Source organism: Cantharellus anzutake, assembly GCF_015039405.1.
Source record: "Cantharellus anzutake strain C23 chromosome Unknown EI90scaffold_16, whole genome shotgun sequence".
In the NCBI taxonomy this organism is placed as follows: domain Eukaryota; kingdom Fungi; phylum Basidiomycota; class Agaricomycetes; order Cantharellales; family Hydnaceae; genus Cantharellus; species Cantharellus anzutake.
This window is the reverse complement of record NW_024066966.1, coordinates 616,034-643,879: the sequence shown is the minus strand read 5'-3', so window position 1 is coordinate 643,879 and position 27,846 is coordinate 616,034. Positions and strand designations below refer to the sequence as shown.

General features: G+C 50.0%; 15 protein-coding genes across 15 annotated transcripts; 2 read left to right on the top strand and 13 right to left on the bottom strand.

The window, feature by feature from the left end:
* Positions 1 to 108: 108 nt before the first annotated feature.
* On the bottom strand, positions 109 to 2,018 carry EI90DRAFT_3051023 (uncharacterized protein). Its single transcript, XM_039059812.1, has 4 exons — positions 1,733 to 2,018; positions 1,571 to 1,675; positions 1,226 to 1,516; positions 109 to 1,175 (listed from the first exon to the last, which is right to left on the bottom strand). Exons 1-4 carry the CDS (start codon positions 1,826 to 1,828, stop codon positions 141 to 143), a joined length of 1,527 nt encoding a protein of 508 aa, XP_038917845.1. The 5' UTR covers positions 1,829 to 2,018; the 3' UTR covers positions 109 to 140.
* A 675-nt stretch (positions 2,019 to 2,693) lies between these two features.
* On the top strand, positions 2,694 to 3,309 carry EI90DRAFT_3051018 (uncharacterized protein). Its single transcript, XM_039059811.1, has one exon. It carries the CDS (start codon positions 2,829 to 2,831, stop codon positions 3,075 to 3,077), a length of 249 nt encoding a protein of 82 aa, XP_038917844.1. The 5' UTR covers positions 2,694 to 2,828; the 3' UTR covers positions 3,078 to 3,309.
* EI90DRAFT_3051010 (uncharacterized protein) lies at positions 3,169 to 5,048 on the bottom strand. The gene is made up of 4 exons (XM_039059810.1): positions 4,775 to 5,048; positions 4,619 to 4,714; positions 4,316 to 4,561; positions 3,169 to 4,205 (listed from the first exon to the last, which is right to left on the bottom strand). The coding sequence occupies exons 1-4, from the start codon at positions 4,859 to 4,861 to the stop codon at positions 3,288 to 3,290; spliced, it is 1,347 nt and encodes a 448-aa protein (XP_038917843.1). The 5' UTR covers positions 4,862 to 5,048; the 3' UTR covers positions 3,169 to 3,287.
* Positions 5,049 to 5,809: 761 nt separating this feature from the next.
* EI90DRAFT_3051006 (uncharacterized protein) lies at positions 5,810 to 6,824 on the top strand. The gene is made up of 5 exons (XM_039059809.1): positions 5,810 to 6,091; positions 6,142 to 6,282; positions 6,342 to 6,499; positions 6,568 to 6,676; positions 6,741 to 6,824. Exons 2-5 carry the CDS (start codon positions 6,209 to 6,211, stop codon positions 6,754 to 6,756), a joined length of 357 nt encoding a protein of 118 aa, XP_038917842.1. The 5' UTR covers positions 5,810 to 6,091; positions 6,142 to 6,208; the 3' UTR covers positions 6,757 to 6,824.
* A 433-nt stretch (positions 6,825 to 7,257) lies between these two features.
* On the bottom strand, positions 7,258 to 8,195 carry EI90DRAFT_3015142 (uncharacterized protein; the record flags this gene model as incomplete). Its single annotated transcript, XM_039056873.1, has 3 exons — positions 7,258 to 7,625; positions 7,778 to 7,957; positions 8,009 to 8,195. The coding sequence occupies 3 exons, from the start codon at positions 8,193 to 8,195 to the stop codon at positions 7,258 to 7,260; spliced, it is 735 nt and encodes a 244-aa protein (XP_038917841.1).
* A 327-nt stretch (positions 8,196 to 8,522) lies between these two features.
* EI90DRAFT_2915809 (uncharacterized protein) lies at positions 8,523 to 8,807 on the bottom strand (the record flags this gene model as incomplete). Its single annotated transcript, XM_039054562.1, has 1 exon — positions 8,523 to 8,807. A coding segment is annotated over one exon (285 nt), but the record flags the coding sequence as incomplete, so codon positions are not given.
* A 1,076-nt stretch (positions 8,808 to 9,883) lies between these two features.
* On the bottom strand, positions 9,884 to 11,762 carry EI90DRAFT_3288349 (uncharacterized protein; the record flags this gene model as incomplete). Its single annotated transcript, XM_039067110.1, has 10 exons — positions 9,884 to 10,181; positions 10,411 to 10,489; positions 10,630 to 10,679; positions 10,706 to 10,729; positions 10,787 to 10,811; positions 10,927 to 10,951; positions 11,011 to 11,080; positions 11,110 to 11,162; positions 11,517 to 11,603; positions 11,659 to 11,762. The coding sequence occupies 10 exons, from the start codon at positions 11,760 to 11,762 to the stop codon at positions 9,904 to 9,906; spliced, it is 795 nt and encodes a 264-aa protein (XP_038917839.1). The 3' UTR covers positions 9,884 to 9,903.
* A 4,398-nt stretch (positions 11,763 to 16,160) lies between these two features.
* Positions 16,161 to 17,173, bottom strand: EI90DRAFT_3050970 (uncharacterized protein). The gene is made up of 2 exons (XM_039059808.1): positions 16,433 to 17,173; positions 16,161 to 16,353 (listed from the first exon to the last, which is right to left on the bottom strand). Exon 1 carries the CDS (start codon positions 16,997 to 16,999, stop codon positions 16,619 to 16,621), a length of 381 nt encoding a protein of 126 aa, XP_038917838.1. The 5' UTR covers positions 17,000 to 17,173; the 3' UTR covers positions 16,161 to 16,353; positions 16,433 to 16,618.
* Positions 17,174 to 18,116: 943 nt separating this feature from the next.
* Positions 18,117 to 18,837, bottom strand: EI90DRAFT_505669 (uncharacterized protein). Its single transcript, XM_039067711.1, has one exon. It carries the CDS (start codon positions 18,476 to 18,478, stop codon positions 18,272 to 18,274), a length of 207 nt encoding a protein of 68 aa, XP_038917837.1. The 5' UTR covers positions 18,479 to 18,837; the 3' UTR covers positions 18,117 to 18,271.
* Positions 18,838 to 19,700: 863 nt separating this feature from the next.
* On the bottom strand, positions 19,701 to 20,003 carry EI90DRAFT_2841981 (uncharacterized protein; the record flags this gene model as incomplete). Its single annotated transcript, XM_039053695.1, has 1 exon — positions 19,701 to 20,003. A coding segment is annotated over one exon (303 nt), but the record flags the coding sequence as incomplete, so codon positions are not given.
* A 605-nt stretch (positions 20,004 to 20,608) lies between these two features.
* On the bottom strand, positions 20,609 to 21,363 carry EI90DRAFT_3050957 (uncharacterized protein). The gene is made up of 3 exons (XM_039059807.1): positions 21,239 to 21,363; positions 20,815 to 21,163; positions 20,609 to 20,731 (listed from the first exon to the last, which is right to left on the bottom strand). The coding sequence occupies exons 2-3, from the start codon at positions 21,042 to 21,044 to the stop codon at positions 20,725 to 20,727; spliced, it is 237 nt and encodes a 78-aa protein (XP_038917835.1). The 5' UTR covers positions 21,045 to 21,163; positions 21,239 to 21,363; the 3' UTR covers positions 20,609 to 20,724.
* A 952-nt stretch (positions 21,364 to 22,315) lies between these two features.
* EI90DRAFT_3288347 (HSP20-like chaperone) lies at positions 22,316 to 23,398 on the bottom strand. The gene is made up of 3 exons (XM_039067109.1): positions 23,170 to 23,398; positions 22,853 to 23,108; positions 22,316 to 22,793 (listed from the first exon to the last, which is right to left on the bottom strand). Exons 2-3 carry the CDS (start codon positions 23,083 to 23,085, stop codon positions 22,433 to 22,435), a joined length of 594 nt encoding a protein of 197 aa, XP_038917834.1. The 5' UTR covers positions 23,086 to 23,108; positions 23,170 to 23,398; the 3' UTR covers positions 22,316 to 22,432.
* Positions 23,399 to 23,501: 103 nt separating this feature from the next.
* On the bottom strand, positions 23,502 to 24,536 carry EI90DRAFT_3050951 (HSP20-like chaperone; the record flags this gene model as incomplete). The annotated part of the gene is made up of 4 exons (XM_039059806.1): positions 23,502 to 23,865; positions 23,892 to 24,010; positions 24,096 to 24,211; positions 24,444 to 24,536. 4 exons carry the CDS (start codon positions 24,534 to 24,536, stop codon positions 23,624 to 23,626), a joined length of 570 nt encoding a protein of 189 aa, XP_038917833.1. The 3' UTR covers positions 23,502 to 23,623.
* A 305-nt stretch (positions 24,537 to 24,841) lies between these two features.
* On the bottom strand, positions 24,842 to 25,943 carry EI90DRAFT_3050946 (HSP20-like chaperone). Its single transcript, XM_039059805.1, has 2 exons — positions 25,424 to 25,943; positions 24,842 to 25,346 (listed from the first exon to the last, which is right to left on the bottom strand). Exons 1-2 carry the CDS (start codon positions 25,570 to 25,572, stop codon positions 24,998 to 25,000), a joined length of 498 nt encoding a protein of 165 aa, XP_038917832.1. The 5' UTR covers positions 25,573 to 25,943; the 3' UTR covers positions 24,842 to 24,997.
* Positions 25,944 to 26,166: 223 nt separating this feature from the next.
* Positions 26,167 to 26,928, bottom strand: EI90DRAFT_3050944 (uncharacterized protein). Its single transcript, XM_039059804.1, has 2 exons — positions 26,818 to 26,928; positions 26,167 to 26,767 (listed from the first exon to the last, which is right to left on the bottom strand). Exons 1-2 carry the CDS (start codon positions 26,921 to 26,923, stop codon positions 26,430 to 26,432), a joined length of 444 nt encoding a protein of 147 aa, XP_038917831.1. The 5' UTR covers positions 26,924 to 26,928; the 3' UTR covers positions 26,167 to 26,429.
* Positions 26,929 to 27,846: the final 918 nt, after the last annotated feature.

Below are 27,846 nucleotides of genomic sequence, written 5' to 3'. Positions count from 1 at the left end.
GCAACTTCTTTTGTTTGGTTAAATATGGAACGGCCGCGGTTCGTGGCGCGAGGGACGTCGTCGGTAATATCCTGCGCGATGTCATCCAACGGAGAAACCAGTTCTGTTGGTCACCGTTCACGGGAGTTACCCCTATATTCTCAGGTCGCTACTGTTCCAAGATCAATAGCAAGGGCCCCGTCGGGTATCAATGGGGCCGCGTTCCCATTCGCCTCTACCATTACATCTTCCTTGGGCTCCTGGACACCTGAAGTAGTATCGTTGGTGGTGACATGCCGAGAAATGGATGTGGGATGGTATGGCACAGTGTGTGTTCGCCGCCGCAGAAGTCCCTGGAGTTCTTCCGCGGCCCAGACGGCAGTTGACTCACTTCTCGTCGATTCTTTCAGGCGCTCAAGGCATTTCTCATCTAAATCGTATGAGTGTCGCTCTACCACTTCCCTCTCGTCTTCCCATAAAACTCGGTGAACACGAAGGGCTTCCCGGAATCGAACTTTGATATTCTCTTTCCCACTTGGACCATTAGGCTCGGGTGTAGAATTTTTGGGCCACCAATTGAGTATGATTCGAAATGCACGATTTGTGTTGGAAATGAGATGGGAGATGGGCGTTTTATAGGGACATCCTGTGAATATAGAAGGAAGGATCGTGGATCCGATGTAGGATGCAAAGATGGTCCCGGAGATGACAAGGACGAGGATGGTTGTATAGAGGTCAAGTTCCCACAGATAATGAACAAGGCCCACCCAGAAGAGCAGCAAAGCAACATGCAGCGCAATGGGCAAGAATCCGATGATCTCTGGCACATACCACTTCGTAAGTCCGTTGTAGCGGAATTCACGAAGGCGAGCCTCTCGTTGGTATCGTTCCTGCGAATAATGGTTCCGGGACTCAAATGTCAAATCCGTCATGTACTCAGATAACCATTGTTTAGCGACCATGCCACCGATTGCAGATCCAAGCGTTAAGGAAAGAGAAGAGAACCATAAACGGTTGATAAGAAGTAGGGTGGAAGCAGATCTTCGCGATTCCGGTGGGACATAAGCAGGTAAGGTACCGTTTAGGCTTTGTGCAATCTGCCGCAACAATACTACCATTTCTTCCGGATAGTTGCCCTCCAACCGCTTGGTAGATTCGATCAAGAATGCTGTGAGGATGCCTGCGAACAATGCGGCCTATGAAATTACATTAACAACTATTCAACAAAGGAGAAAGATGACCCTACGAAGAGAAGGAGGACATCCATGGATCTCTGCCAGCCATCGACGAGCTCTGCATCGCGGTGAGTAGCCTGATCCACGATGACCTGCCAGATAGAGGAAGAGCCGGAAGGATTAGATGAATGGGTCGTAGCCACATGGCCCCCTAGTGCGGACCCGCTTTCTAGACGTCCTGGATCCTTCTCAGTGAGTCCCACTTGGGGAAGCTCAGGACCTGCACGTATTGGAGTGGGTTCGATGAGGTCAATACGAGGGATGGTTGGCACGCGACTTCCATCTTTCCCTCGAAGCGGATCCTAATCGAAAAATGTGAGTACATCAACAAGGAATATCCTCATGGGGCAGCGTACCGGCGACTCTGATCTGGGTTTGTGAGGCCAATATATTGACCTCTCTAATGTTGCACCCTCGGCCCGCGCAAGTGTTGCGTCCCACCGGCGACCCACTGTACCTTCCTACATCGTAGCACCAAATTCAGTAATACCCCGACATATCCTGTGCAAGATTCATACGTCCTCAGCGTTCGGTCGAACCTGTTCAACAGGTTCGACGATTTCGTTAGGTAATCGTGGTAGGCCCTCATTTTCGGAGTGCTTGGAAGTGCTCATGGCAAGCAGAGGATGTTGGAATACTAGCGTGTACTCCCAGACGTGAACTGACGTGCTCGAGCACACAACCACGCAAACACTTGAATTCTCGAGGACGCACCAGCACCCGAATCTTTAATCCTTTTTGGATCCGTTGCGGCATGCTTAATGCTGAAAATGGGAAAATGGAGGCACTAACCCCTCCGGACACGAGGCTCCGTAGGAACAATACATTCGGCCAACTCCGCTATAATTCATCAACCAAGGACCAACCCTGATCAGCCTCTCTTCAACGGGCACCCTTGGATCGTCCAAAGTGAATATTGGTAACAAAGGCAAAGAATCCTGTGGCTACCGGATTCGTCGCATTGCCAATTGTGGAGTTGCTAGAATCGGTGCCCAAGTTGGGTGCGTGTCACGTTTCCACAAAGATTCTTATGCCTGAATCATGGTTTACGCACATGGTTTACTAGCGCTGTCTGAGTGAGCAATTTCGATTGGCACATTCGTCTCCAATGTAGATGCTGCTACACTAGCAGCACCTTAGTGACGTGATCATGAACAGTGTGTCATTTGACGTATGAGAAAGATAATCTCTTCAGCCAACATTGCCAGCTATCGATAAGGTTTCTGTCGTGATATACAAACTTATTGATGGCTTCGTGCCACTTCAATTCATCTCCCTGTATGAAGGTCTGGAAACCCGGGTGTCACTGTCAGGACTATGCACGCACTAGCGTGTGGTAATAAGTGTAATGGGAACAGCCACTCAGCCTAGTTGCCGGACACCCAGCTAGGTACTGCCAAACCCCTTGACCCGACCTACAAAAGCACTCGACAAACCAATACGGCTTGACAACCGTGAGAATGAATGCTCCACGGAACACGCGTTGAGCATTATGAATTTAAACTAACAGGTAGGCAAAAACTACATTGTGTAGCTAAATCCCTCGTGTGATCATTATTTCCGTGACGAGGGGTCGATATCGATGCAAGTGAATACACAAAGTAGGAGCGCAGAATGCAGGTCAAACCCCTCAAGAAAAGGCTATCGAGACTGTCACAAAGACACATGCCAACAGGGATCCACAGGTCACCACTGTCATACTATCGTCCAACCCCAATCTCTCGATTCAGCAACGACATGGCTGCGGGGCGTGTCAGGCGTCTGATCCCACGACGAAATCATCAAATAAAAACCCGGAAAAGTGCTGCTCAAGCGAATGCAGCGACATTGATTCCAGACCCGAGAAACGGTAGCTCAGAGTGACTATATGAAGTGTCGGAATTACACTGTGAGTTGGGGAGATGGAGACCAGACAATAACGAAACGCGACCCTGGCCTTCAACAGAAAAGAGGGTCCCAATGTCACCGTTCACGGCAGTTGTCCCTATATCACTAAGTCGCTACTACTCCAAGATCAATACCTGTTGGGTATCAATGCGTCCGCGCTCCCATTCCCACTACCACTACATTTTCCTAAGACCGGGCACCTGAAGCGATATCGTAGGTGGCATGCCGAGGAATAGATACGGGATGGTGTGGCGCGGTGTGTGAGAGTCTCTGAAGTTCTTCCGTGATCAGGGCGAGAATTGTTTCGCTCATCGTAGATGCTCTCAGGCGTTCAAGGCATTTCTTGGCTAAATCGGTTTCGTGGCGTTCTACCTCCTCCTTCTCATCTTCCCATAGAACTCGGTGAACACGAATGGCATCCTGGAACCGAGCCGTTATCTTCTTTCCCTCGCTTAGGTCGGTAGGTTCGGGTTTGGGCCACCAATTGAGTATGATCCAAATTGCACGATTTGTGTTGGAAATAAGATGTGAGACGGGCGTCTTATAGGGACACCCTGTGAATATAGAAGGAAGGATCATGGATACAATGTAGGCCACAAGGGCAGTCCCGGCGGTGACAAGGACGAGGATGGATGTATAGAGGTCAAGTTCCCACAGATAATGAATGAGTCCCACCCAGAAGAGCAGTAAAGCAGCGTGTAGCGCAATGGGAAAGAACCCAATGATCTCTGGCACATACCACCTCAAAAGCCCATTGTAGCGGAATTCACGAAGGCGAGCCCCCCGTTGGTACCGTCCCTGTGATGTATGGTCCCCGAACTCAAATTTTAAATCCTTCCTGTACTCATATAGCCATTGTTTAACGACCATAGCACCGACTGCAGATCCAAGGGTTAAGGAAAGAGAAGAGAACCATAGACGATTGATAAGAAGCAGGGTAGAAGCGGATCTCCGCGGTTCTGGTGGGACATAAGCAGATGGGGTATTGTTTAGGTTTTGCGCAATCTGCCGCAACAATACCACCGTTTCTTCCGGATAATTCCCCTCCAACCGCTTGGTAGATTCAATCAAGAAGGCTGTGAGGATGCCCGCGAACAATGCAGCCTATGAAACCACATGGACAACCATTCAACAAAAGAGAGAGAGAGAGAGAGAGAGAGAGATGGCCTCACGAAGATAAGGAGGACATCCATGGATTTCTGCTAGTCCTTGACCAACTGGTTATCATGGGAGGTAGCACGCTCAACGACGGTCTGCCAGATAGAAGAGGGGTCGGAAGGATTAGATGGATTCGGAGCCGCATGACTCCCCCCCAGCGTGGTCCCACTTTCCAAATGTCTTGGATCCGTCTCAGTGGGTCGCACTTGGGGGAGCTCAGGATGTGCACGTATTGGAGTGGGTTCGTTGAGACCAGCATGAGGGATGATGGGCAGGCGATATCCACTCCCTCGAAACGAAGCCTAATTGAAAAATGAGTATCACAAGTGGACTGCATCAACAAGGAATGAGCTGCGTACTGGCGACTCCGAAGGGTTCAACTTGAAGTATATTGGCCCCTCTGATATTGCAGCCCCGGTCCACGCGAGAGTTGTGTACCGGTTCTCTATATCTTCCTACATCGCACCCCAAATTCAGGAATAGATCAGCAATACTATCCAATGCAGAACTCGTACGTTCGGTTGACCTCCTTCAACAAGCTCGATGGCATCGTTTGGCGGGCCCTGTCGTGAATCATTTTCGGAGTGCTTGGAAGTGCTCATGGCAAGAAGATGTTGAAATAGCCAGTCGTACGCTGACGGAGGGAAAGGAGAACTCTGACGCACAACCACCTAGACACTGCCCGCTCTTTAAATCCTCGAGAATGCATGCTTAAGCGAATCCTTGATTATCTTTGCATCTTCGGAATGACACGGCCGTAACTGGAAATTCGGTTAAACGAACAGTGTGTCGTAAGTACTTACAAACATTTTTTTTGCAAGTTCTAAAAGGACGATCATCCTCATCAGCCATTGATAGGGGTTTCTGTCGTGATCTACATATTTTATGGCTCTTGCCACTTGGATTCTTCCTATATGGAGGACTGGAAGGTCTAGCGTCAAGACTGGTAGCGCGCTTGAATGCCAGTTGGTCATGAAGTCGCTATCGGCACAGGGATCGCTAATGGGGTGTCCACTGCTTCTTGCTAACGCTTTCGTATAGTTGTTAGCGGCATGAAAAAGGCGTGATACCCGTCTTGCCAGTGTATTGAGGGACAGAAAGAAGCACTGGCTGGTTTTCAGTCGAACATCGTGACACCGTCAAATTCAGATGGTTCTGTGAGGTTCATTTCCGTGAGATCCGGAACAAAGGGCAGCGATCGCGATGCAAGTGAGTACACAGCAACAGAGTGAACAGCCCACGGTACAAGTCAAACCCTCAAGATAGGTATCATCCCCAGTCTCTTGATTCCGTAACAGTTCACGATCAGTCCCAACGCAAGGAACGTTACCCAATACCCATCATATCTTATTAAGCGATATCATCCAGTGGAGAATCCGACATGCTCTTCAAGTGAATGGGGGGATATTGACGTAATAGCTCAAAGTGTCTATATCTATATGAAGAATTAGGATTGTACAGCGAAGTGCAAAAAAATCTGCCGGTTTCGATTTTGACGGAAGCGATCTGGGGTGGAGTCACCCGCTACCAAAATCAGGATTTGAATGGAAACCCCAATGGCACCGTAGAACTCCCCCTAAACGTGGTGCTTAAGCGCCCAAACTCATTGCCCTTGCATCAACAAACCGTTAACTCTGTCTAGCTAACACGGGAAAACATCTTGAGCGCAGCGCAAAAGACATCTTGGTGCATTATGACCCAACAAGAGATTGCTGAGGCCTCGGGAGTGTCCACATACTGTTCGGAAGTTGCTCGCTGCTCCATACGCAGACCATCAGGATCGAGTTGAGACAAGAGGGTGACACTGAGCGCTTAGTATCCATGCAGTGAATGTAAGTACAAAAATCACGTCTAAATAGAACTTGTGATATATGATCCCAAGTTCCTTGACAACCTCATCGAACAAAAGCCTGATTTGAAGCTTGACGAATTACAGGCTGCGCTTAGAAATGAGTTTGAGATTGAATCAAGCACTTGGACGATTTCCAGAGCGCTACATAAGCATAGTCTCACCAGAAAGAAGGTTTGTCTTCCGACTCCCAACTGCCTTTCAAACCCTAATAAGCACCTTCTTACTACGAGTTTATGTGCAGGGATGGGTTATTCTTTCACGGGAGTGGAATATGGAAGAGAATGTTATTGTTCGAATAGCGTTACGCGGATTTCGGGTGCTGGTCAACCTGCTCCTGATAGTGATTGTTCGGTCCCATGTATGGGGTTGGGGAGTGCCACATGTGGAGGTGGGTATAGGATTGAGATATATGCACCGTTTGGGTACTCGATGTTTAGCTTTTGGAATATGAAACAGAATTAAGTGAGTTTGTAGGGGGGATGGGAACGCTTGAGCGGATTGGGGGGGCTGATATCGTGAGGTTAGAGTGGATGCCAATGGGTGGATGCTCTTTACTCCACACATGGTAAAGTGCTTCTCGGGTTGTTCAGAGTTTTTGGTTCGCTGATTTTTTTTCTTTTGGCTTGTAGGCGTCGTCCAGTATAGGCATGCGGCTGATTTGGTGCCTAGTTCCCCTCACCTGTTCTTCCACACCATTTCCTTGTGTATTATTAGCTGATTTCTTACCTCGTAAGTGGTCCTTGGGCCTCGTAACTCTGTCCGAATCCAAACTAGATCCAGAGGCCAGCAGCTGAGCGTGATGAACAGCTCCGAGCAGATTTCAGGAGGCATATGGGGGTGACTTACAATGCCAATCAACTCGTTTTTGTGGATGAGACAGGGTCAACCGTCATGCATCGTCGCGTACATATGGCTGGGCCCCTTATGGAGATAGGGCTCGCCGACGTGATTTCTTTGTCCATGGCACTAAGTTTGTACTGAGCATCTAATTGATATTCAATTTTTACTCTTCAAACTGTTGCTGCCCTTGCCGTGATTGCCGAGGGTAAAGACCCCGGCGCTTGAGCTGTTGATCCAAATAAGGAAATCCCTGCCGTGAGCCACGATCTTGCCAACTTTTTTAGGTAGAGGATTCACCTGCCCCACTTACCCGTTCGAATCGAAACCGGCAGATTTTTTTGCACTTCGCTGTAAGCTAGAACCGAGTTGGTTGTTCTGAGATAATAATAGAACGCTTCCATAGTCCCTCACCGGTAAAGGAATGGCCCCTCTGAGTATTGAAGGGTCTTCGTTCCTATTCCTTCCATCTGCTGCGGTATTGTCCTTTCGACTCCTGACGGTATTGTCGACGATATATACCGCGGGCTGTGCACCGCTGCTGTAGATTCCTTCAAGTTGTTCGGTAGCCCAGACGGGCGAGTTGACTCGCTTCTCGTTTCTCGTTGATTCTTTCAAGCGCTCGAGGCATTTCTTGTCTAAATCGGATGCATGCCGTTCTATGTTTTCCTTCTCGTCTTCCCACAGAACTCAATGAACATGAAAAGCCTCCTGCATGGGACCTGTTGGAATCAAGCACGATACATGTATTTACACATGTTTGCACCGATGTTTTAATCCTAGTGGTCTATCGTTAGCTGGTCCGATCCCGGCCCCGTTGTGGCCTCACTCCTATGGTTTTCTATAGGACCGACCCATTTGCTTCTTGGATCGTCAGGCTCTGGCGTGGAATTTTTTCGTCCGGCGATTGAGTATGATTCAAATGGTTTGTGTTGGAAGATAGGGGGTTTATAGAGACACCTTGTGAATATAGAATATGAAGAAGCTAAGGCCCTGGCGATGGCAAGGACTAGATGGATGTGTAGAAGTCAAGTTCACACAGATAATGAATAAGCCTCACCCAGAAGAGCAGCAAGGCAATGCGCAACGCAGTGAGCGACGATCTCTGGCACATGCCACTTCGTAAGTCCGTTGTAGCAGAATTCACGAAGTCGAGCCTCTCGTTGGTATCGTTCCGGCGAGTCCTGTTTCCGGAACTCAAATGTCAAGTCTGTCATGTACTCAAACAACCATTGTTTAGCAACCATAGCGCCAATTGCGGATCCAAGTGCCGAGGTAAGAGGAGAGGATTAATTTAGTAGGAGTGGGTCCCCACGGGAATAAGTAGGCGATGTATTGTTCAGGTTTCGTGCAATCTGCTATAATAGCGCCACTGTTTGCCTGCCGTTGTTACCTTCTAGTTTCTTACGGTGGCGAACAACGCAGCCGATTAACAAAAGAGAGCGACGATCTTATGAAGATGAGGAGAACATCCATAGATCTCTGCCGGTCATCAACAAGCTCTGCATCGCGATGAGTAACCTGATCAACGATGATCTGCCAGATGGAGTAAGGGGTGGAAAGGATTAGATGAATTAGTCGGAGTTGCACGGCTCCCCAGTGTGGACTGGGTTCCCAAACGCCCTGAAGTTCAGGATCTGTACGTTTCGGAGGAGTGGGTTATATGGAACTATGACGACTACGACAACTCGTCGGTTCGCTGGACGAAGAGCCGTAGAGTCAGACGCGTTGTATATATAGGAAATGACGACAAAGGAAGACATGTTGCATTCCCGGATGAAATGGTGCAGGACATCGACATGTGTTGTACTCGAATGATGAACTGGATTCTTCACCAACATTTCTGCGCCACAGTTGTCGATGAAGAGAGTGGTAGGCTCGGTCACGTCCTGTTTTGGAGGACTGGGACACGGATGGCTGCAGCTTGGGGCTCCAAGAGATGGGGCCACCTGCGAGTAAGAAAATCGAGCTGGAGACGGAGCGTCTTGTGGTAGGATCCATGGCGTAATCTGAGTCGGAGTGGCCAACTACGGAGTCCGGATCAGGGGGTTCAGATTCGCAGCCAAGGAGGTTGCCACCATTTCGCGGATAGACGATGCCATAAGTCGGTCGTGCCCCTGCCAAGGTAACGGAACAAATGTTTTAGTGCTTGGACGGATGTGCTTAACTCCTGGGCGTGAGGCGAAACGTTAGCGCGCTGACGACATATGCGATGTCAGTGCGGGTGCCCAGCATGGCGCACATGAGAGAGCCAATGGCCGAGAAATATGGGTAGTGTTTGACAGCTGCTACCTCCTCATCCGTGGCGGGCAACAAGGCTTAGTCTCTCGGGGAGCGGTGTGGATGCTGGCTTGCAACCCACCTTGCCAAACTTCTCAAGGGCCTGGGAGAGGTACTGTGATTGGTCTAGCGTAACACGACCTTTCACGGGATCATTAGTAATTTGCATGCCCACCACCCACGAGGCGGGGCCAGCATCCACCATTTTAAAGCGCGCCTCCAGTTGCGACTTAATGCGGTCCATGTGTCTGTCCTCGTCATAACGGATCAGGAGGTTGTCAACATAATGACCGTGGAACCATCAGCGTCGTAGACATAGATTGAACGATCCGCAAGGGCCCTCTTGAAACCAAGGGAATCTGTGAAGAAATTAACCATGCGCCGCAATTATATCGCGATCGACTGACTGGTGCCCCTAAACCATTCCGTAACGCGTTATTCAGATGAATGTCAGGTACAACCCGAACCCTTCAAGCTTATTCCGGAATCACACGTTGCAACTGATTTCCCTCCGCTTCTAAAGGTGACAGCAAAGGAATGAACCCAATGAGGCACGCAAGGATGAACATCTCACCCTGGGGCACGGCACGGCGATGACCAACCATTGTATTGAAGCGTTATATATACATTTGTTTCAGATCAGGGAAACCCCGGGCCCATGCTGTCGCACTAATGTCATGACATCCTAACCGCTTCAAGGTGTCCGTACTCCAGGCCAGGAACTGTCCCAAGAATCAGCTCCCAGATCCACCCGACAGAATCCGCATTCCTCGCACAGACGGATCGCAATGGCCATGTACGAAGAGTGCCTGGGATCCATGGGTCCTGAAATCGTACAGGCACTTGAACGAAGCCCATGTCGTATCCGATGTTTATATTAGAGCATCGGATCATGAGAATGGGCTGCCACAGAGGATGACCTGCATTAGACGCCAGACCATGAGAGCCTCGACCTGTGTTACAAGAAGGTTAGTTTGACATGGGGGATATGAGAACGGTGCTTGTCGTCGTGAATGGCGGGAGTGGGGTGAAATCCTAATGAACTGGGGTTCAGCGACATCGGACAAGGATATATAATAGAAGCGCTTATCGTTGAGGGGAGGTAGTGGTCCGTAGACCTAACAAATGGAAGGAGATGTGGTTAGCAATAAGCCTAAACGAGTAGGGTGTGGAAATACTTACCGTCGAGAACAAGTAGTCCATAGACCAGGAAGGTGTAGTTAGTAATAAAGGGATGCGCATACTTGGTGGGGGTCAAACCCTAATGAACTGGGGTCAGCGACGTCGGGCATAAAATAAAAGCGCTTGTCGTTGGGGGGAGGTAGTGGTCTGTAGACCTGAAAAATGGAAGGAGATGTGGTTAGTAATGAGCCTAAACGAGTAGGGGGTGGAAATACTTACCGTCGAGAACAGGCAGTCCATAGGCCAAGAAGATGTAGTTAGTAATGAGCCTAGAGTAGGGAATGCACATACTCACCATCGAGAGAAGTGGTCCGTAGACCTTGAGAATGTGGTTAGTAATAAGCCTAAATGGGTACTAGGGAATGCGCATACTTACCGCCAAGAGTAAGTGGCCCGTAGGCCTAAAAAACGGGAGGGGATGTGGTTAGTAATAAGCCTAAATGGGTAGGGAGTGCGCATACTTACCGTCAAGATGTGGTTAGTGACAAACATAAATGCGAGGGTGGAAATACTTACCGTCAAGAGGAAGTGGCCCGTAGGCCTAAAAATGGAAGAAGATGTGGTTAGTAATAACCCTAGACGGGTAGGGTGCGCGCATACTTACCACCGAGAGTAGTGGTCCGTAGACCCAAAAAATTAAAGACGGAAGAAGATGTGGTTAGTGATACGCCTAAAGGAATAAGAGGCGAAAATACTTACCGCCGAGGTTGTTGATTACATGGGGCAGAGGCGCACGAGGAGATGAAAGATCCCTAGAGAACAAAATGACAAAATAAACATTAGCAGCGGGCGTGGTTTGCTGTGAAAGGCAAAACTGTCAGTAGTCACGGAAGGAAGAAAGGAAACAGAGAAAGGGAACAGAGAAAAGGAAACCACGCACCTTGCGACCGTCCCGGAAGAGCCAGAGTTATGTACCTAGCCGCTCCCCCGACCCGCTTTGGGTTTCGGAAGAGCTTGTATGAAACTAAGCACAAGTCCCCGGCAGGACCAAGGACGGCCCAAATTTTCAAAAAGCAAAAGAGGAAGAAAGAGGAAGGAAATTTAAAAGGGAACTGCATTCCCCGATCCAATCCCTTCCAGCCTAGGCCATACTCCTGACGACATACAGCACTCTGATGTGGTGCATATTTCGCCGCAGGGCATGACGTTCGGCATTGGGGATCCAGAACATGCACATCGCGTTATACAGCGCTCTGATGTGACGCATATTTTGCGGGGCATGGCCTGGCACAGAGGCATACGGCATACAGCACTCTGATGTGGTGCATATTTAGGCACGGGATGATCTCTGGGGAGGGGGAAAGCAGGAGGAGAAAGAGAAGATACAGCCGACGATGCATTTTGGTCGGCATATTTAAGGAAAGGGAAACATACAGCCGGCAGCGCATTTAAATTGGCCGGCATTAGGGAGAGGAACACATAGGATACAGCCGAAAACGCATTTGGTCGTTCGGCATATTTGGAAGGAATAAAGAGAGTGGCATAGAGTGGCATAGGGGGGCATAGAGTGGCATAGAGTGGCATAGGGTGGCATAGGGTGGCATAGGGTGGCATAGGGTGGCATAGAGTTTGGAAGACATAGAGGAATGCATAGGGTATACAGCCGAAATCGCGTTTCCGTTGGTCGGCATATTTTCAAGTAGAGGGAGAGAGTAGGAGCCAGACAGGGAGCGGGAGAGAGTGGCCACTGAACGCAGTGGGGCCGTCCATTTCGAGAGAGAGATAAGGGAGTGTGAACGTGAGAGTAGTCTGGATGCTAGCGGGAGAGATAAATGAGTGACAAGGTCAGAGTAGAACAGAAACTTATAGCGGAAGAGAGTGGCCGCTGAACACAGTGGGGCCGTCTATTTCGAGAGAGATATTAGGGAGTGGGAAGGCGAGAATGCCAGGATGCTTATAGCGGGAGAGATAAACGAGTGACAAGGTCAGAGTAAAAAAGAAACTTATAACGGAAGAGAGTGGCCGCTGAACACAGTGGGGCCGTCTATTTCGGGAGAGAGATCAGGGAGTGGCCAAGTGGGGACAGTTAGGCCGGGTATATTCCATAGGAGGGGTATATTCTACGCGGAGGGTATCCACGCAGAGGGGTATATTCCATAGGAAGGGTATATTTCGTGCGGAGGGCATCCACGCGAAGGGGTATATTCCATGGGAGGGGTATATTCCACGTGGAGGGTATCCACGCAGAGGGGTATATTCCATGGGAGGGCTGTGATTCCCTGGGGGAAAGAGAAGGCCCCTCTCAAGGACTCCTCAATTTATGCACGAAACCAGGCGTGTTCTGTTTGTTTTTGTTTATCGTTTCAGAGCGCACGAAAGCTGCCGTTCAGCAAACAAAGGACAAGATTTTCATGACAAATGTGACTGAGACCCAGATGCCGAGACCGAAAATCCAGTCCAGCCGACTTCGAATGTATTCCTCGGTGAAATCCCACACTTCTCCTTAAGACAGTATGTTTTGCTTTTGAATTTAGTTTTCGTCCTCACCATTTCGATGATGACAAATGCATAGAAGACGGCATTATAGAGTCTCGAACCGGGTACTGGACGAGCTCATTGTTTTGACAACATGCTATTTAACTCCGCTTCAGATCTTTTACTTCCGCATAAAACAGAAACGGCTCAGTCCAGCAAAGATATGCCCATATTCCAACAAGTGAGTGGTGCGATGTAGCCTGCTGAATCAATTATAGCATATCCCCTTGATTTTTCGTCGGGCCTGAAGGCGGCCCGAATTCACAAAGAGAAGAGTGGGAAGGAATGTACGAAATCCATTACTGGGCTCCCACATTAGACATCGGCCGATTTACATGCACCACCCAACGATGATTACGCTCATAATCCATTCAAATTATGGGTCTCGGTTTTCGATTAGATCATACCATTTGGTTCCCCTGTGCGCGATGCCATGGCTAGAGTCCACTTAGGTGCGCGTCCGGTCACCCATTCACTGGCGCATTAGCACTGCATGCTGAGAGTGCTGCATTGAATGTGTTGGAAGGAATCATAATGCGTGGCTGATCGACTGAGCGACATTCGTGGGACACCAAACTAAATCGGGAGTGACAAGTCGAATTCTGATCAGGTAAGCCGGGACCACGTGAGGTTCTGGTTGCGCTGGATCTAGTCTCACGATGTTGTTTGGGAGGTAACGTATGGACGCTCAATCCTTTCTCTGCTCCATTCTTCGTGCGACACCGAGCCTCTGCACTCGCTCATGTTCACATGTGTCAGACTTTGCACTGAATCCCTCAGTTAGATCCTCATATTGAGAGGCAGATCAACTTTTCGGCTTGCCTGTCGCTACTGAACTGTCGGATATCGACTGCCAACTCCCAATCGCTTGTAGCCCACTCTCACGGCTCAACCTGTGGCCTTTGAGTCTCACGGTGGGATCGGCTTGTCCTTGTGCTCTATAGCCTCCACAGCGTCACTGTTTGCGCCGTGGTCCTTATCAAACCGCCATACAAAACTCTCATATCTCATCTCATTTCAAACTCCAAAGGTTCCTTATTCCTCCTCGCGACATTCCCACAATTTCCGTGAGAGCTAGAGACGCCACGAATTCCGCCCTTAGGCAACTCAAAGCCCTCAACAAAGCCGCCTTCTATCGATATTAAATGTCCTGCATGGTGAACAGAGCATACGTGGGGGGTCAGACCTTGTATCACAAGGAATGACGCGAAGGGTATTGGAGGAGCTGCTCAAGGATATGACAAGACACCCAACGTTGCGCGAACGGGCCTAGAGAACCTAGGATCATATCCGGCAGCAGCGTCAAATGGAAGTACCCCGACAACGCCCTGCACTCGTGTGCCCGGATCTAATAGCGTGGCTGGCGCGGTCACGGCGCCCGCTGACATATATGGACACCCTTACCAAACAACTGCACCCCAGGGTTTCGTTAACATAGTATGCATGTATTTAATGCAGAACTCGTACGTTCGGTTGACCTCGTTCAACAAGCTCGATGCCATCTTTTGGCGGGCCCTGTCGTGAATCATTTTCGGAGTGCTTGGAAGTGCTCATGGCAAGGAGAAGATGTTGAAATAGCCAGACGTACGCTGACGGAGGGAAAGGAGAGCTCTGGCGTACAACCACCTAGACACTGCCCGCTCTTTAAATCCTCGAGAATGTATGCTTAAGCGAATCCCTGATTATCTTTGCATCTTCGGAATGACACAGCCGTAACTAGAGATTCGGTTAAACGAACAGTGTGTCGTAAGTACTCACAAACATTTTTTGCCAGTTCCAAAAGGATGATCATCCTCATCAGCTATTGATAAGGTTTCTGTCGTGATCTGCATATTTTATGGCTCTTGCCACTTGGATTCTTCCTATATATATGGAGGACTGGAAAGTCGATCTAGCGCCAAGACTAGTAGCGCGCTTGAATGCCAGTCGGTCATGAAGTCCCTACCGGCACAGGGATCGCTGATGGGGTGTCCACTGCTTCTTGCTAACGCTTTCATATAGTTATTAGCGGCATGAAAAGGGGCGATACCATGAGTACTTACTGGGGCGGCTGGTTTTCAGTCGAACATGGTGACACTGTCAAATTCAGATGGTTCTGTGGGGATCATTTCCGTGAGATCCGGAACAAAGGGCAGCGATCGCGATGCGAGTTCAACAGCAGCAGAGTGAACAGCCCACGGTACAGGTCTATTGAGATTATCCAGTTGTTGTTGTTGTTGTTGTTATCATATTTGTTACCCCGCGGTCGCGTTGGCACGTGACAGAGCGGCATATCCCACTACATTACATCTGTACATGAGGGGACTTTCACAACGTGGAGTGTCGTCGGGTTAGTAGGGTCGGGGTGACGGTGTCCTCTGGGGTCTGGTTTCGGGTTGATTTGGTTCGTCTGTGGATGGGGTTACTCCCCGGGTTCAGTGCTGTCACGATGGGTGGTTTTCTTGAAAGTTTCGGTCGATGGGAACCGAGGTACGATCGGGGGTAAGTCTGGGTCTCTTATCGATGGCGTGCGACTTCTTTAGGTATTTTGCCAGCCTGAGGATTCCTTTCGGTCTCCCCATCAGCACCATGGGTCTGGTCTGCCGTCCGCTACCCAGCAGGTGTCGAAACTTCCTGAGTTGCGGGCAGTTTTGTAGGACGTGGGTTCGTGTCTGGACCGCTGCGCCGCACTGGCATTCTTGGCTCTCTGTATGAATGCCGAAGCGCTGGTAGTATTCCCCAATGTGCGCGTGTCCGGTGCGAAACTGGATTAGTCTGCTGAATGTTTTCCGGTCTAGTGACTTAAACCTCAGGGTGGGTCTGAGTGTCGGGGCGATATGGTTCGCCAGGTGGAATCCGGAGCTGGGGGGGTTGGGTGCGGTTGACCATCGTGCCTTCCAAGCTTCTTCCATCTCCGCTCTGTGTAGGCTCTCTACGTATGCGAGTGAGTGGTAACCTGGCCTGTCTGTTCTAAGGTGGGCACCTTCCTTTGCTAGCTCGTCGGCCCGGTCATTTCCTGCAATACTGCAGTGGCCCGGACACCAGCTGATTGCAATTTTTAGGTCCTCCTTTTCCTCAAGCAGCCCTCCTATCGTGTTCCTGAAGACCCACGAGTGTTCTTGTGCCTTCCCGGGTTTCCCCTGGAAGATGCGTTTCACCGCACTGGCGTTGTCTGAGTATAGGACGATGTTCGAAGGGCTGTTCGGGTTGTTCTCTAGGTAGCGTTTGGTTAGTTCGACTGCCGTGCGTAGGCCCATAGATTATCCAGTTACACATTCATAGTTCACTTATGGCTGTCGGACTATTCCCCAATCCGTATCATCCCCAGTCTCTAGCTTGATTCCGTAACAGTTCACGATCAGTCCCAACGCAAGGAACATTACCCAATACCCATCGTATCTTATTACGCGATATCATCCAGTGGAGAATCCGTCATGCTCTTCAAGTGAATGGGGCGATATCGACGTAATAAACTCAAAGTGTCTATATCTATATGAAGAATTAGGATTAGGCTAGAATCGTGTTGGTTGCCCTGAGATAATAATGGAATGCATCCATAGTCCCTCACCAGTAAAGGAATGCTCTGCGAAAGAACGTAGTTGTCACGTTGCCACCATTCCAAGATCATTAATGGCAACGGCCCCTCTGGGTACTGAAGGGTCTTCGTTTCTATCCCTTCCATCTGCTGCGGTATTGTCCTTTCAACTCCTGACGGTGTTATCGATGATATATATACCGCTGCCGCAAGATCCCTTCAAGTTGTTCGGTAGCCCAGACGGGCAAGTTGACTCGCTTCTCGTTTCTCGTGGATTCTTTCGAGCGCTCGAGGCATTTCTTGTCTAAATCGGATGCATGCCGTCCTACCTTTTCCTTCTCGTCCTCCCACAGAACTCAATGGACACGAAAGGCCTCCTGGAATCGATCCATTTGCTTCTTGAATCGTCAGGCTCTGGCGTGGATTTTTTTCGTCCAGCGATTGAGTATGATTCAAATGGTTTGTGTTGAAAGATAGGGGGTTTATAGGAAAGGATTGTGGATCCAGCGCAAGGTCAAGTTCACACAGATAATGAATAAGCCTCACCCAGAAGAGCAGCAAGGCAATGCGCAACGCAGTGAGCGACGATCTCTGGCACATGCCACTTCGTAAGTCCGTTGTAGCGGAATTCACGAGGTCAAGCCTCTCGTTGGTATCGTTCCGGCGAGTCCTGTTTCCGGAACTCAAATGTCAAGTCTGTCATGTACTCAAACAACCATTGTTTAGCAGCCATAGCGCCAATTGCGGATCCAAGTGCCAAGGTAAGAGGAGAAGATTAACTTAGTAGGAGTGGGTCCCCACGGGAAATAAGCAGGCGATGTATTGTTCAGGTTTCGTGCAATCTGCTATAATAGCACCACTGTTTGCCTGCCGTCGTTACCTTCTAGTTTCTTACTGTGGCGAACAACGCAGCCTATTAACGACAAACAAAAGAGAGCGGCGATCTTACGAAGATGAGGAGAACATGCATAGATCTCTCTGCCAGCCATCAACAAGCTCTGCATCGCGGTGAGTAACCTGATCAACGATGACCTGCCAGATGGAGTAAGGGGTGAAAGGATCAGATGAATTAGTCGGAGTTGCACGGCTCCCAGTGTGGACTCGGTTCCCAAACGCCCGGTACTCTGAGGCAGTTCAGGATCTGTACGTTTCGGGGGTGTAGGTTATATGGAACTACGACAACTACGATAACTCGTCGATTAGCTGGACGAGGAGCCGTAGAGTCAGACGCGTTGTATATGTAGGAAATGGCGACAAAGGAAAACATGTGCATTCCCGGATGAAATGGTGCCGGACATCGATATGTGTTGTACTCGAATGATGAACCGGATTCTTCACCAACATTTCTGCGCCACGGTTGTCGATGAAGAGAGTGGTAGGCTCGGTCACGCCCTGTTTTGAATCGCGCATAAGCTGCCGAAGCGGCCTCTGCAGAGGCCACGTACTCCACCTCAGTGGAGGACTGGGACACGGATGACTGCAGCTTGGAGATCCAGGAGATGGGGCCGCCTGCGAGTAAGGAAATCGAGCTAGAGACGGAACGTCTTGTGGTAAGATCCATGGCGTAATCTGAGTCGGAGTAGTCAACTACGGAGTCCAGATCAGGGGGTTCAGACTTGCAGCCAAGGAGGTTGCAACCATTTCGTGAATAGTCGATGCCATAAGTCGATCGTGCCCCTGAGATAACGGAACAAATGTTTTAGTGCTTGGACGGACGGGCTTAACTCCTGGGCGTGAGGCGAAATGTGAGAGCATGCTGACGGCATATGCGATGTCAGGGCGGGCGCCCAGCATGGCGCACATGAGAGAGTCAATGGCCGAAAGATAAGGGTAGTGTTTGACAGCTGCCACCTCCTCATCCGTGCCGGGCGCTTAGTCTCTCGGGGAGCGGTGTGGATGCCGGCTTGCAACCCACCATGCCAAACTTCTCAAGGACCTGGGAGAGGTATATTGTGATTGGTCTAGCGTAACGTGACCCTTCACGGGATCATTAGTAACTCGCATGCCCACCACCCACGAGGCGGGGCCAGCATCCACCATTTTGAAGCGCGCCTCCAGTTGTGACTTAATACGGGCCATGTGTCTGTCCTCATCATACCCGATCAGGAGGTCGTCAACATAATGACCGTGGAACCATCAGCGTTGATACCACTCCCGGCCGCCCTGCTTCAGGCCGCACAAGGCTCTTTTGAGCTTCCATACCTAGGTCTCCTTTCCCGGTTCCTCAAAACCCTTCGGCTGGCGCAATGTAGACCGTTTCCTTGAGCGTCCCATTTGGGAAGGCGCTGGTGACATCCATGTGGCAAATCTTGAGGCACAACCGTGCGGAGAGAGCAAAGAAGACCCGGAGCGATGCCGACTTAACAACTGGGGCAAATGTCTCAGCATAGTCGATGTTCTCGCGCTGGCAGTCACCCCTCGCAGTAAAACGTGGGGAGTGGGGTGGTCATAGTCATCAAGCTCGATGACGATGAGTTGCTCTGGCGATGTATTCTCAAGAAAGCGTGGGGAGTGGCTTAGTCTCATTTCCTAGCATAGGGTCCCAGAACTTGTATCCGCTTACGCCTTCTGGATATCCAGTAAACTTCACCTTGATGCAAGCTTTTGCGCTGATGTTTGGGGCGGTGGATGTAAGCATCACAGTAGAAGGTGCGGAGATATCCGGCGTGTGTCCCTCGAATATTTCATATGGGGTAACACGAGGAAGTGCGGCTCAAGCAGTATGCTGCTGTGCAGAGAGCTTCTCCCCAGAAAGCCGGCGGGTAGTCCTGGTCCTTCATCATAGCACGTATCTTCTCAGTAAGTGCACGTTTGGCCACTCCGTTCTGCTCGGGGGTGTCAGGGACAGAAGTATTCCGCTTCGCTTGCAATAGTCTCGTAGCTAAGTGCTGGTGTATTCTCTGCGCGCAGCGTGCCAATGTGAGTCCCAAGAAAACTGTGTCCATTTCAGTGAACTATGAAAAGAAGTCACTCTTCTGCTTGAGCAGACGAACCCGAAGTACCGATTTCCCCCAAGGAAGGGGTGTTCGAATTCACCACAAAAGCCCGAGTATACTCGCTTAAAGCGCGTGGTTGCACGCTTGTGCACAAGTTGGAACGAATTCCTTGTTATTTTTGCGCAAATGCACGCATCACATACGAGATCATTCGATTCCTGCCAATCTGCATCTAACATTCCCTCCACACGTCCCTCTCTGATCATCCGTCGTAGCGCAGTCAGGGTTGGGTGGTCTAGGCGTTTATGGATGAGATAAAGGAGTAAGCGGTGGGAAGTGACTAGACTTGCCGTGGGATATCGGGTAGGGACAACATGAAGGTCATAGAGGTTTCCTCTTCCCTTCGACTGAGCGATGATCTTGCCGGAAGGGTTTAAAATAGAACATCTGTCCAGCGAGAAGTTGACAGCGTGCCCTCGGCGCGTGGCAGTTCTCACAGAGAGCAGCGAGTTTGCAAGAGCGGGAACATGCAAGACGCTTTTCAGCTGGATGGGAATGCGTTTTCCATCGACGACTGCGGATAGCGCAACATTGCCTTCACCGAGAGCTTCAATGGATGACTTGTTGGCTAGGCGTATGAGATGCGGTTCTGCGTAAGCTTGGTAGGAGATGTAATCGCGAATTACTGGGGTCATGTGATGCGAGCACCCGATGTCAATCACCCAGGTGTGTTGGCGGCGAGGTGAGGATTTAGACGCTAGGTAGGCAGACTCCCTCTGACCAAGGGTGGCATTTACCATCATGGCCTCTGCCTCACCGTCATCTGTTACATCTCCATCCGTAGTGGTGGTGACTTGATTCGCCTTCGACTTTTTGGGCTTGTTCTTTTCTTCTGGGTTCTGGGGTTTCATGGGGCAAGTTGCTTTGACATGACCCACTCCCTTGCAGTGGCGGCATATCGCAGTCCTCAACCACTCAGCATGCCTCGCCTTTTCTTCAGGTGCCTTTGGCTTTCCCCGTCTACCTCCCTTTTTCATCTCATCTGCTTTCAGCGCTTGTAAGGCACTTGTTGCCTTGTCCGCTTCGCTCTGCTTCCTCGCCTGAAGTCTCTCTTCGTTCAGCAGGTCGCCTTTGATGGATTCCAGTATCAGTGCCCCTGTCCCTGCTCGTGACAGGATGTTTCGTTGCGTCACATTGTAGGAGGCCGGCAGGCCCATCAGTGCATGCAGGGCAAGGAGGTGAGGAGGGAATTGGGAGTGCGAGGCAGGTCCGCTGGCAGTGTAGTTGGCTGCGGCGGTTTCAAGAGCTGCACAGTAATCGGTTACGGAGTTGTAATCGGTGAGGGATGCTTTGAAGACGGTCGCGGCGTGATCGAACTGAATGGATAAACTAGAAGGCTCGTACAGCTCTTTTAATTTTTTCCAGATTACGGATGGTGCAGAGTAGGGACGAATCTGATCTTTAATGTTTTGTTCGCAGGTCATCACAATCCTGAACATGGCATCATCTGCCCCTTCTTCCCATGTGGCATAGTCGGGGTTTGGCTTTGTGCTAGATGCATCAGTGATGAATGTGGGAGGCGCGTTTTCGTTTGCCCCTTCGATCCAAGTCCAGCGTTTATGGTGTTTTAAGATGATACGCAGATCAGCGGACCAAGACGTGTAGTTCTCGACTCCGCGCAGCTTGGGAACAGTGATTTTCTCAGTCATGTCGTGGAGAAGTGCAGGCAGTAAGCTAGTGCAAGTGGGGGCGTTGGTGCAGGTAGGCTACAGCCGGTAGAGATGGTAACGCGGGTAATGGGCAAAAAGGCAGGCAGGGATTTCAGCAAGTGAGTGCTTCAGCGGCTTTCAGTTCCTGAGCTCTGAGCTCATAACCTATGGAACTACGACAACTCATCAATTAGCTGGACTTAGCACAAATGTAATATACAATGTGGTTGTATCTTACCTTGTCGATTGGCTGGACAAGGAGTCGTAGAATCAGATGCGTTGTATATATAGGAAATGGCAACAAAGGATGACATGTGCAAGTTACGAGCTTTGAGGCAAAGCGTGTAGCAAAGCGCTTTGGTGTGGCGGGTGCTTGGAGCGGGTGGCCCTAACTCAATAGGTTGTTGTGAGACAGCAACGGTTGACAGACTCGGTGCTTCCGCGCAAGGATACCCGACTCTGCATTATGTCGGTGAGATGACCGATAATTGATGTTGGGTTTTATTTCTGGTCGGTCTCCACTGTCTTATCATTCCATGTTTATTTAGCATTTATCTTCCTTTTTCCAATCTGTTGGTCGCCTCACTTTCTCTTATTTGTGATCACTTTTACTCCTGTTACTTACATTCGAGTAATCAAGGCTTTAAAAGTTTGATGTTTACTTCGCTGACGCCCTCAGCTCTCTTCGTGTTCACACTCGCGAGACTGAGTTCTCTAGTCCGCGTTACATGCAGGTCAGATGGGTATATAGTGAATGGCAGGTGGCTTCCATCATTATTACTAAGTGCGACCTAATTGAAGAGGAGTATGGCACCAATATTGATCCTGAGTAGCATAATTGGTAACTCTATTATAGGCTCATGCATGGGGCCAGTACGTTGGCTTCTCTGATGCTGCACTCCTGAGTGATGTAACAGTCGCAGTCGTGTCCCTTCGGGCCGGCTCCCGCACCTTCCTACATCACCGCAACGAATGCGGGGGAAAGCGAGTTCTGACCGGAACACCGCGCCAAGGCCACATTTTGAGTTCTCAAGCTCTCCGATCACCTTCTGATCCGTTGCGCATTGGAGTTGCAATGTTGATGCTGAGCACGGAAGTGGAACTAGTTTCGGTGGATCGAGCAGACGACACAAGCCTCCGACGCTGGCCGGGCAATATCATATCATAAACCGATGAACCTTAGCTTTGTAACACGACGACTATCGTGCTTCGACACTCATAAGTTGGCTGGGGCCCCGTAACTCAATCCGTCCTCAATCATCACGATCGGTACAGTTGGACTAAGAGTGGGGGTTTGATTCATATGACAATACGAGTATATACACTATTCTGCGACGACAAGGTCCTGAGCGCCGCTTCAGGACAACTCGATTCTCCTGGGGGCATCCTCAGGTTTCGCCTTCGGGAAGGTGACCTTGTAGAACACCGTTTTCAACTGACGCCTTGATCGACTCTGGATTAGTTCCTTCGGGAACGGGGATGGTTCTCGAGAAGCTTCCGTAGTGACGTTCACGAAGGATGTACTTTGGCTTGGACTCCTTCTCAGGGGCTTGGGTACCATCTGTCGATGAACTTGCGCCGTTCTGCGCCGAGTCTTTAGAACTCGGCTCTTCGACCTTCTCTTCAGAGTGCTCGCCACGGATGGTCAGAAGGTTTCCCTGAAGTTCGATGGAAACATCTTCTTTACGTAGGCCTGGAAGCTCGAAGGCTGCTGTGATCGTGTTGTCTGAATTCTCGCGCAAGTCCAGTCTATGAGTAATGGACGTAAGCATGAGATCAAGGAGTGTGATCACGACTTTCCAACGTACCTTGGCTGCCAAATGCGTGGCAATGGTGCTGCAAAGTGTTCCCCAACCCATGGTGCAAGCGCCGTTCTGCCGAACGCTTGATTGAACAGACGATCGAACTCATCGAATATCACCAATGGCCCGGAATTCGAACCAAAGGTTCTTTTCTGCTGCTTCAGTTGGATGAGTTGACGTCGTGGGACGTGGGCACGTTGCTGAAGTAGAACACGACGAAGGGAGGCAATGGACTTCATGAGCCTATATGGGAAGGGAAAGGCTACTGATGCAGATGTGTTAGGAGGGATGCCCTGCAATTGTGCTCGCTCTTATATACGTGCCTTACGGCATGACGCGTCAGCTTATAACACGGAAGAGATAAAGCTCGAAACCTCTGGAAAATACCATAACTCGCAAAAGGTTGTTCCAGGACCTTCTACGAATTCCTAATAAATCATCGAAACTACGGAACCAACCATATCGGCCCACCAAGGCGCAGCTGGTTGTCAGTGTAGAGCTAGAGATTTACGCTAACGGCATAAGCTGTTCATAAGCTGTGCCGAGAATAGGAGGCATCACTTCCGTATTAGGCTCGGGAAAATTCTCACGCTTCAGCTGATGACGCGCATCAGCGTCTACCAGTTATCCCGCAACGAAGCATTCGAAATCAGAAATTAAAACTGAAAATAATCATTCGGGGGGCTAGAAGTACACATTAATGCATTCAATGGTGACAGGAGGTTTCGTTAACATTGAACTAGTAGACCGACAAGAGCCTATCTGAACTTGATCCATCTACGCAATCTGAATCCTCCTCGGCTCCGTTTCCGGCGTCTTCTTTGGGAATGTAACCGTCAAAAGGCCGTCAGCCACGGAAGCCGTAATCGACTCTGGCTTCGTTCCCTGTGGTAGGTTTATCGAACGAGAGAATTTGCCATACGATCGTTCGCGAATAACGTAAGGAGAGGAAGCTGCTTTAACAACTTGCCGCTCCTGTTCGGTCGAGTCCGACGGACGCTCAGTCGTAACGTCTTCAGCTGCCTGGTCTCAAATGAGGAGGTACGCTCCCCGGAGATAGTCAAACGGTCGTCGTGAAGCTCTATGGAGAGATCTCCACGCCTGAATCCGGGGACTTCGACCGTCGCGGTAACGGTCCCGTCGGCGTTCTCGACCAAGTCAAGCCTGTAATAGTAGGAGTTGTGATGAGTAACCTAATATCTTGCCACATTCGTTTGAGACCATGATACTCACCTAGGCTTGAAGAAACGCTGAGTAGAAGGACGAGGAACCACGGTGCTGATGAGAGACAGGAGCCACGTCAACGGAGGGCGCTCCAAGCGCTTCGTCAAGGAAGCGGTCCACCACGTCGAATACACCAATGGTCTGTAACGAAACGACATTATTTCGAGGTCACTTAGAGACTAGAGTGATGAGAAGTGCGCAAGAGAGTAGAAGAGGCAAGTGTACGAGAAGATTGGTGTGATTCTTTTCTCAGAGGAGACGAGGACGCCTCTCCAGGCGCCCTTTTATACGTAAGATGTAGGTACGCGTCATCAATTTGATCACCTAACAGTAGCAAGCGCTCGAAATCTCTAGAAATATCCTGATTACACACATTGGGAAGTGTCCACATCATACCACCAAGTTCTAGAATGTTCCACGACTGCCTCATCCGCACAGCTCGGAGCACGCGTACGTGCACACACATGGAAAGCCCCTTAACGCCAACTGAAAACAACTCATCTTGCATGACCTCACAGTATTTGAGGTTTGAAATTGTACTGACCAGTTTGTTCTTGGGTCGACAAATGTGGCGACCGACTGCGGTCCCATTCAATGCTTCTCCCATTTCGCCAAATGGGTCATATCCGCCAACTGCAGGCTTGCTAGCTCCAGCAAAGTAGCTGGGCAGGGACTTAGAATACCTTGACTGGTAGACAGCAATGAATCTGGCTCAATGTGCTCCTTCCCCATTAGGCAGTTCGTGTGCATTGACGTTGTCAATATTCATCTCAACAGCAATTCAGGACTTATCAAGCACAATTCTTTGAAGGAGAACTACAGATGCGTGTTACAGGCTGTTGATACTACAAGGCAGGGGAGCGCAAAGCAATTTTTCAGAGCACGAGGTGAAATTTTCCACAGTCACAGCAAACAATTGCGTTCCCTTCAAGAAATCGTAATCTTCTTCGGTTCCGCCTGAGGCTTCTGCTTGGGGAACGAAACCGTCAAAATCCCATCCTGAACTGACGCTTTGATGTCTTCGGGTGTAGTACCCTCCGGGACTCCAATGTCCCTAGAAAACTTTCCGTAATAACGTTCACGGAGGACCCACGAGTGTCCCCGCCTTTCGCCCGTTTCTCCTTCCTCGGCGGGGCGAGTCTCTTTCTCGTGCTTGCGTTCGCCGGAGATGGTGAGTCTGTCGCCGTGAAGTTCGATATTAACGTCTTCACGCTTCAAGCCGGGGACTTCGAGAATGGCCGTCAAGGTGTTGTCGGGATTCTCTCGAAGATCCAATCTATAAGGGAGTAAGAACAATCATGGTGAGCCAAACGTCCACCCAATGGAAGCAGGGAGGGAATAAAATGTACGTACTTGGGTCTGAAGAAGCGCTGAGTCTGCTGGGAACGCTGGCCGGATTGAGACCTGGTAGGAATAACGGCCCAACCACTACCGAATGCATCATCAAAGAAGCGATCGAACTCGTCGAATGGTGACGATGTATTGTACTGCCAAAGGGCCATCGTGGTAACAGATGCTGAGCTGAGATGCTGCAGAAACAAGTGCGAGTCGCTTTGGTTTGCAGAACAGCAGGGCGAGAAGGTCTAGGGGTATTTGTACGCAGAGTGAGGCATAGCTCACGTAAGTGTCGGATAATCGGTGGCACGCGCGAGTTTGAACCAGGAAGTTCTGGAAACCAGTGGAGCATGCCAGTGTGTATGTATTATCTCAGCCCTCTGCGTCGTTCTACATCGTTCTCCAGTACCAGAAAATGGGGCGCATGACCCTCCGCCCCCACAGAAGGTGGAGCTTGTGATACTAGCTAGGCAGGTGACCAACCTCTCTTGAACGGGAAGGGAGTCTAAATCACACAAACAGTGGCACGTTCCGGAAGTCAGCACTGGTACTACCGTGGGAACTAACCCGATCTGGCATGGTGCTCTCTGTCTATGCCAACTCAACCGGTATGATATGGCCTGAAATACAAGGATCGGTAGGAGATACGATGTGTCGGGCCAGTCGGGGCGGAGATTTAACCTAGGTTTTGAACTGCCCCCATGACTCATTGAACTTTCATTACCATTTCCGGGATTGGTTTACAGGTTAGCTTGCTGCTACATCGTCTGTGTCAGATCACGAACGCCTAGTGAACTCTTGACTCTATCGGTATCTTGCACGCGCTCTTACTCTTGACCTTAAGGATAATTCGCGATCCCTCATGCTTGAGGATATCCGAGGGGAAGATTCTGGCCGACAATCGAGCCTTCAATCTGAAACGGTTAGGAGGGAGTCCGTGGAGGATGCAAACTTTGCTTTCAATGGCATCCTTCACGATCAACTTGACACCCTTGTCGCAGACTACGGAAAACAAACTGTCGAGTTATCCGAAGCCTGTAGACGGCTTAGAACCTACCTCGGAGATGCAACGGACATTTCCGACGCCCAACGGGATACAATCTTTGATCGATATATTGGATATTTCGAGCAAGCGATCATCAGACGGCGACGGGACCAAAGGGGAATAGAGAGAGGGGAAATTCAAAAGAATGGGCACCAGGGAGCTAACGTTGCTAGAGCGTTTGGAACTACCGATCGGGAAGGAGGGTTTCTCATCAACCAGGGCGACAAACGAAGAAGAGCAGAAGGAGATGAGTTCAAACAAAGGAATAAACGTCCACGCAACATCGAGGATGACCACGATCCACGCTTTGCCTGGAACTGGCAGCATAGCAGAGGTCATCCCCCTGGGATCTCAACGCAGCTCTTACGACCGCCCAAAAAACCCATCAACTCCGAAACGTTTACAACCTCGATGAAGATGAAGCCGTACAGAGCCTTTTGGCTCAAGGAAACACGCCACCATTCCCGCAACATCTCTGGGAAGATGTGCTCTGTGACAGACACGTCAACCTTGCGGCCACCATCGAAGATCACAACTCACAACTTTCTTCGGACTCCTCTGATTCGATGGAGCCACCACCAATGAAGACAAGACCAGTCCAGTCGCAGACAGAGTGGCTCTTGGCATTCGATAAATATAAGCACGCTCTTCTCTGGGCCTATCCACATCGTCGCGACGAGTTGGATCAATACTATGCACACATCATCTTCAAGTTCGCGAGCTGCGTAGATCACTCGCGAGTGATCAATTACGACTCAGCTGTCCGGAAATTCGTCCACGAACGACCCAACCTTACGCTTGCCGACACCCATGAATTCGTCGATCTTGCCTTTAGTCACCTTCACGACGATGGGGCAGCTCATCGCGCAAACATGGGTACTTACGTGGATGGTTCGAAGCCGAAGGGGAAGCAAGGAAGGCGAAAAAGTGGAAAGGGATCCATGCCAATTTGTGGTAGGTTCAACTCGAGGAAGGGTTGTAGCTTCGATCCCTGCCGATTCGGACATATCTGTAAAGAATGTGGAGGGAACCACCCCAAATTCCAATGCGGGACCAAATGAGGGCAGGGAGAACAGTTGGATAAGATGGAGCTCGCCCCGTTGTATCCGATTTATCTTTGGTCAAAACGATTTCTGTCTGTGATGTAAGTACACTGAAAGCCCCCGGGGGTAGTATAATATCAGTAACTGATATGCGCATCGTGACATCGTTGTTGCTTGGTCGTCCAATGGGAGTTACGGTTTATTCTAGGTAGGTGACCAGCCTCCTATTTCTCAAATTTGTTTTATACATTTTGTAACCCGGCCGAATATACCCAGTTCTGCCAAGAAGTGAGCAGCAACTTGAGGGACGACGGCTGGGTGCGACGCTGCGTATTAGTGGTGTAGCATTATGT

What these genes read in the sequence shown, in the direction of transcription:
- EI90DRAFT_3051023 (XM_039059812.1), bottom strand. Translation starts at nt 1,828, where the DNA reads ATGAGCACTTCCAAGCACTCCGAAAATGAGGGCCTACCACGATTACCT. An exon ending in TTCGACCGAACGCTGAGGAC is followed by an intron (nt 1,676 to 1,732) that starts GTATGAATCTTG and finishes GCTACGATGTAG; the next exon opens with GAAGGTACAGTGGGTCGCCG. An exon ending in TGGATGTCCTCCTTCTCTTC is followed by an intron (nt 1,176 to 1,225) that starts GTAGGGTCATCT and finishes GTAATTTCATAG; the next exon opens with GCCGCATTGTTCGCAGGCAT.
- EI90DRAFT_3051018 (XM_039059811.1), top strand. Translation starts at nt 2,829, where the DNA reads ATGCAGGTCAAACCCCTCAAGAAAAGGCTATCGAGACTGTCACAAAGA.
- EI90DRAFT_3051010 (XM_039059810.1), bottom strand. Translation starts at nt 4,861, where the DNA reads ATGAGCACTTCCAAGCACTCCGAAAATGATTCACGACAGGGCCCGCCA. An exon ending in TTGAAGGAGGTCAACCGAAC is followed by an intron (nt 4,715 to 4,774) that starts GTACGAGTTCTG and finishes GGTGCGATGTAG; the next exon opens with GAAGATATAGAGAACCGGTA. An exon ending in TGAACCCTTCGGAGTCGCCA is followed by an intron (nt 4,562 to 4,618) that starts GTACGCAGCTCA and finishes TTTTTCAATTAG; the next exon opens with GCTTCGTTTCGAGGGAGTGG.
- EI90DRAFT_3051006 (XM_039059809.1), top strand. Translation starts at nt 6,209, where the DNA reads ATGAGTTTGAGATTGAATCAAGCACTTGGACGATTTCCAGAGCGCTAC. An exon ending in ATAGTCTCACCAGAAAGAAG is followed by an intron (nt 6,283 to 6,341) that starts GTTTGTCTTCCG and finishes TCTTACTACGAG; the next exon opens with TTTATGTGCAGGGATGGGTT. An exon ending in GGGGAGTGCCACATGTGGAG is followed by an intron (nt 6,500 to 6,567) that starts GTGGGTATAGGA and finishes AATATGAAACAG; the next exon opens with AATTAAGTGAGTTTGTAGGG.
- EI90DRAFT_3050970 (XM_039059808.1), bottom strand. Translation starts at nt 16,999, where the DNA reads ATGTGCCAGAGATCGTCGCTCACTGCGTTGCGCATTGCCTTGCTGCTC.
- EI90DRAFT_505669 (XM_039067711.1), bottom strand. Translation starts at nt 18,478, where the DNA reads ATGGCCCGTATTAAGTCACAACTGGAGGCGCGCTTCAAAATGGTGGAT.
- EI90DRAFT_3050957 (XM_039059807.1), bottom strand. Translation starts at nt 21,044, where the DNA reads ATGACTGAGAAAATCACTGTTCCCAAGCTGCGCGGAGTCGAGAACTAC.
- EI90DRAFT_3288347 (XM_039067109.1), bottom strand. Translation starts at nt 23,085, where the DNA reads ATGAAGTCCATTGCCTCCCTTCGTCGTGTTCTACTTCAGCAACGTGCC. An exon ending in CCACGCATTTGGCAGCCAAG is followed by an intron (nt 22,794 to 22,852) that starts GTACGTTGGAAA and finishes CATTACTCATAG; the next exon opens with ACTGGACTTGCGCGAGAATT.
- EI90DRAFT_3050946 (XM_039059805.1), bottom strand. Translation starts at nt 25,572, where the DNA reads ATGGCCCTTTGGCAGTACAATACATCGTCACCATTCGACGAGTTCGAT. An exon ending in CAGCGCTTCTTCAGACCCAA is followed by an intron (nt 25,347 to 25,423) that starts GTACGTACATTT and finishes ACTCCCTTATAG; the next exon opens with ATTGGATCTTCGAGAGAATC.
- EI90DRAFT_3050944 (XM_039059804.1), bottom strand. Translation starts at nt 26,923, where the DNA reads ATGTTGCGGGAATGGTGGCGTGTTTCCTTGAGCCAAAAGGCTCTGTAC. An exon ending in GATGGGTTTTTTGGGCGGTC is followed by an intron (nt 26,768 to 26,817) that starts GTAAGAGCTGCG and finishes CTATGCTGCCAG; the next exon opens with TTCCAGGCAAAGCGTGGATC.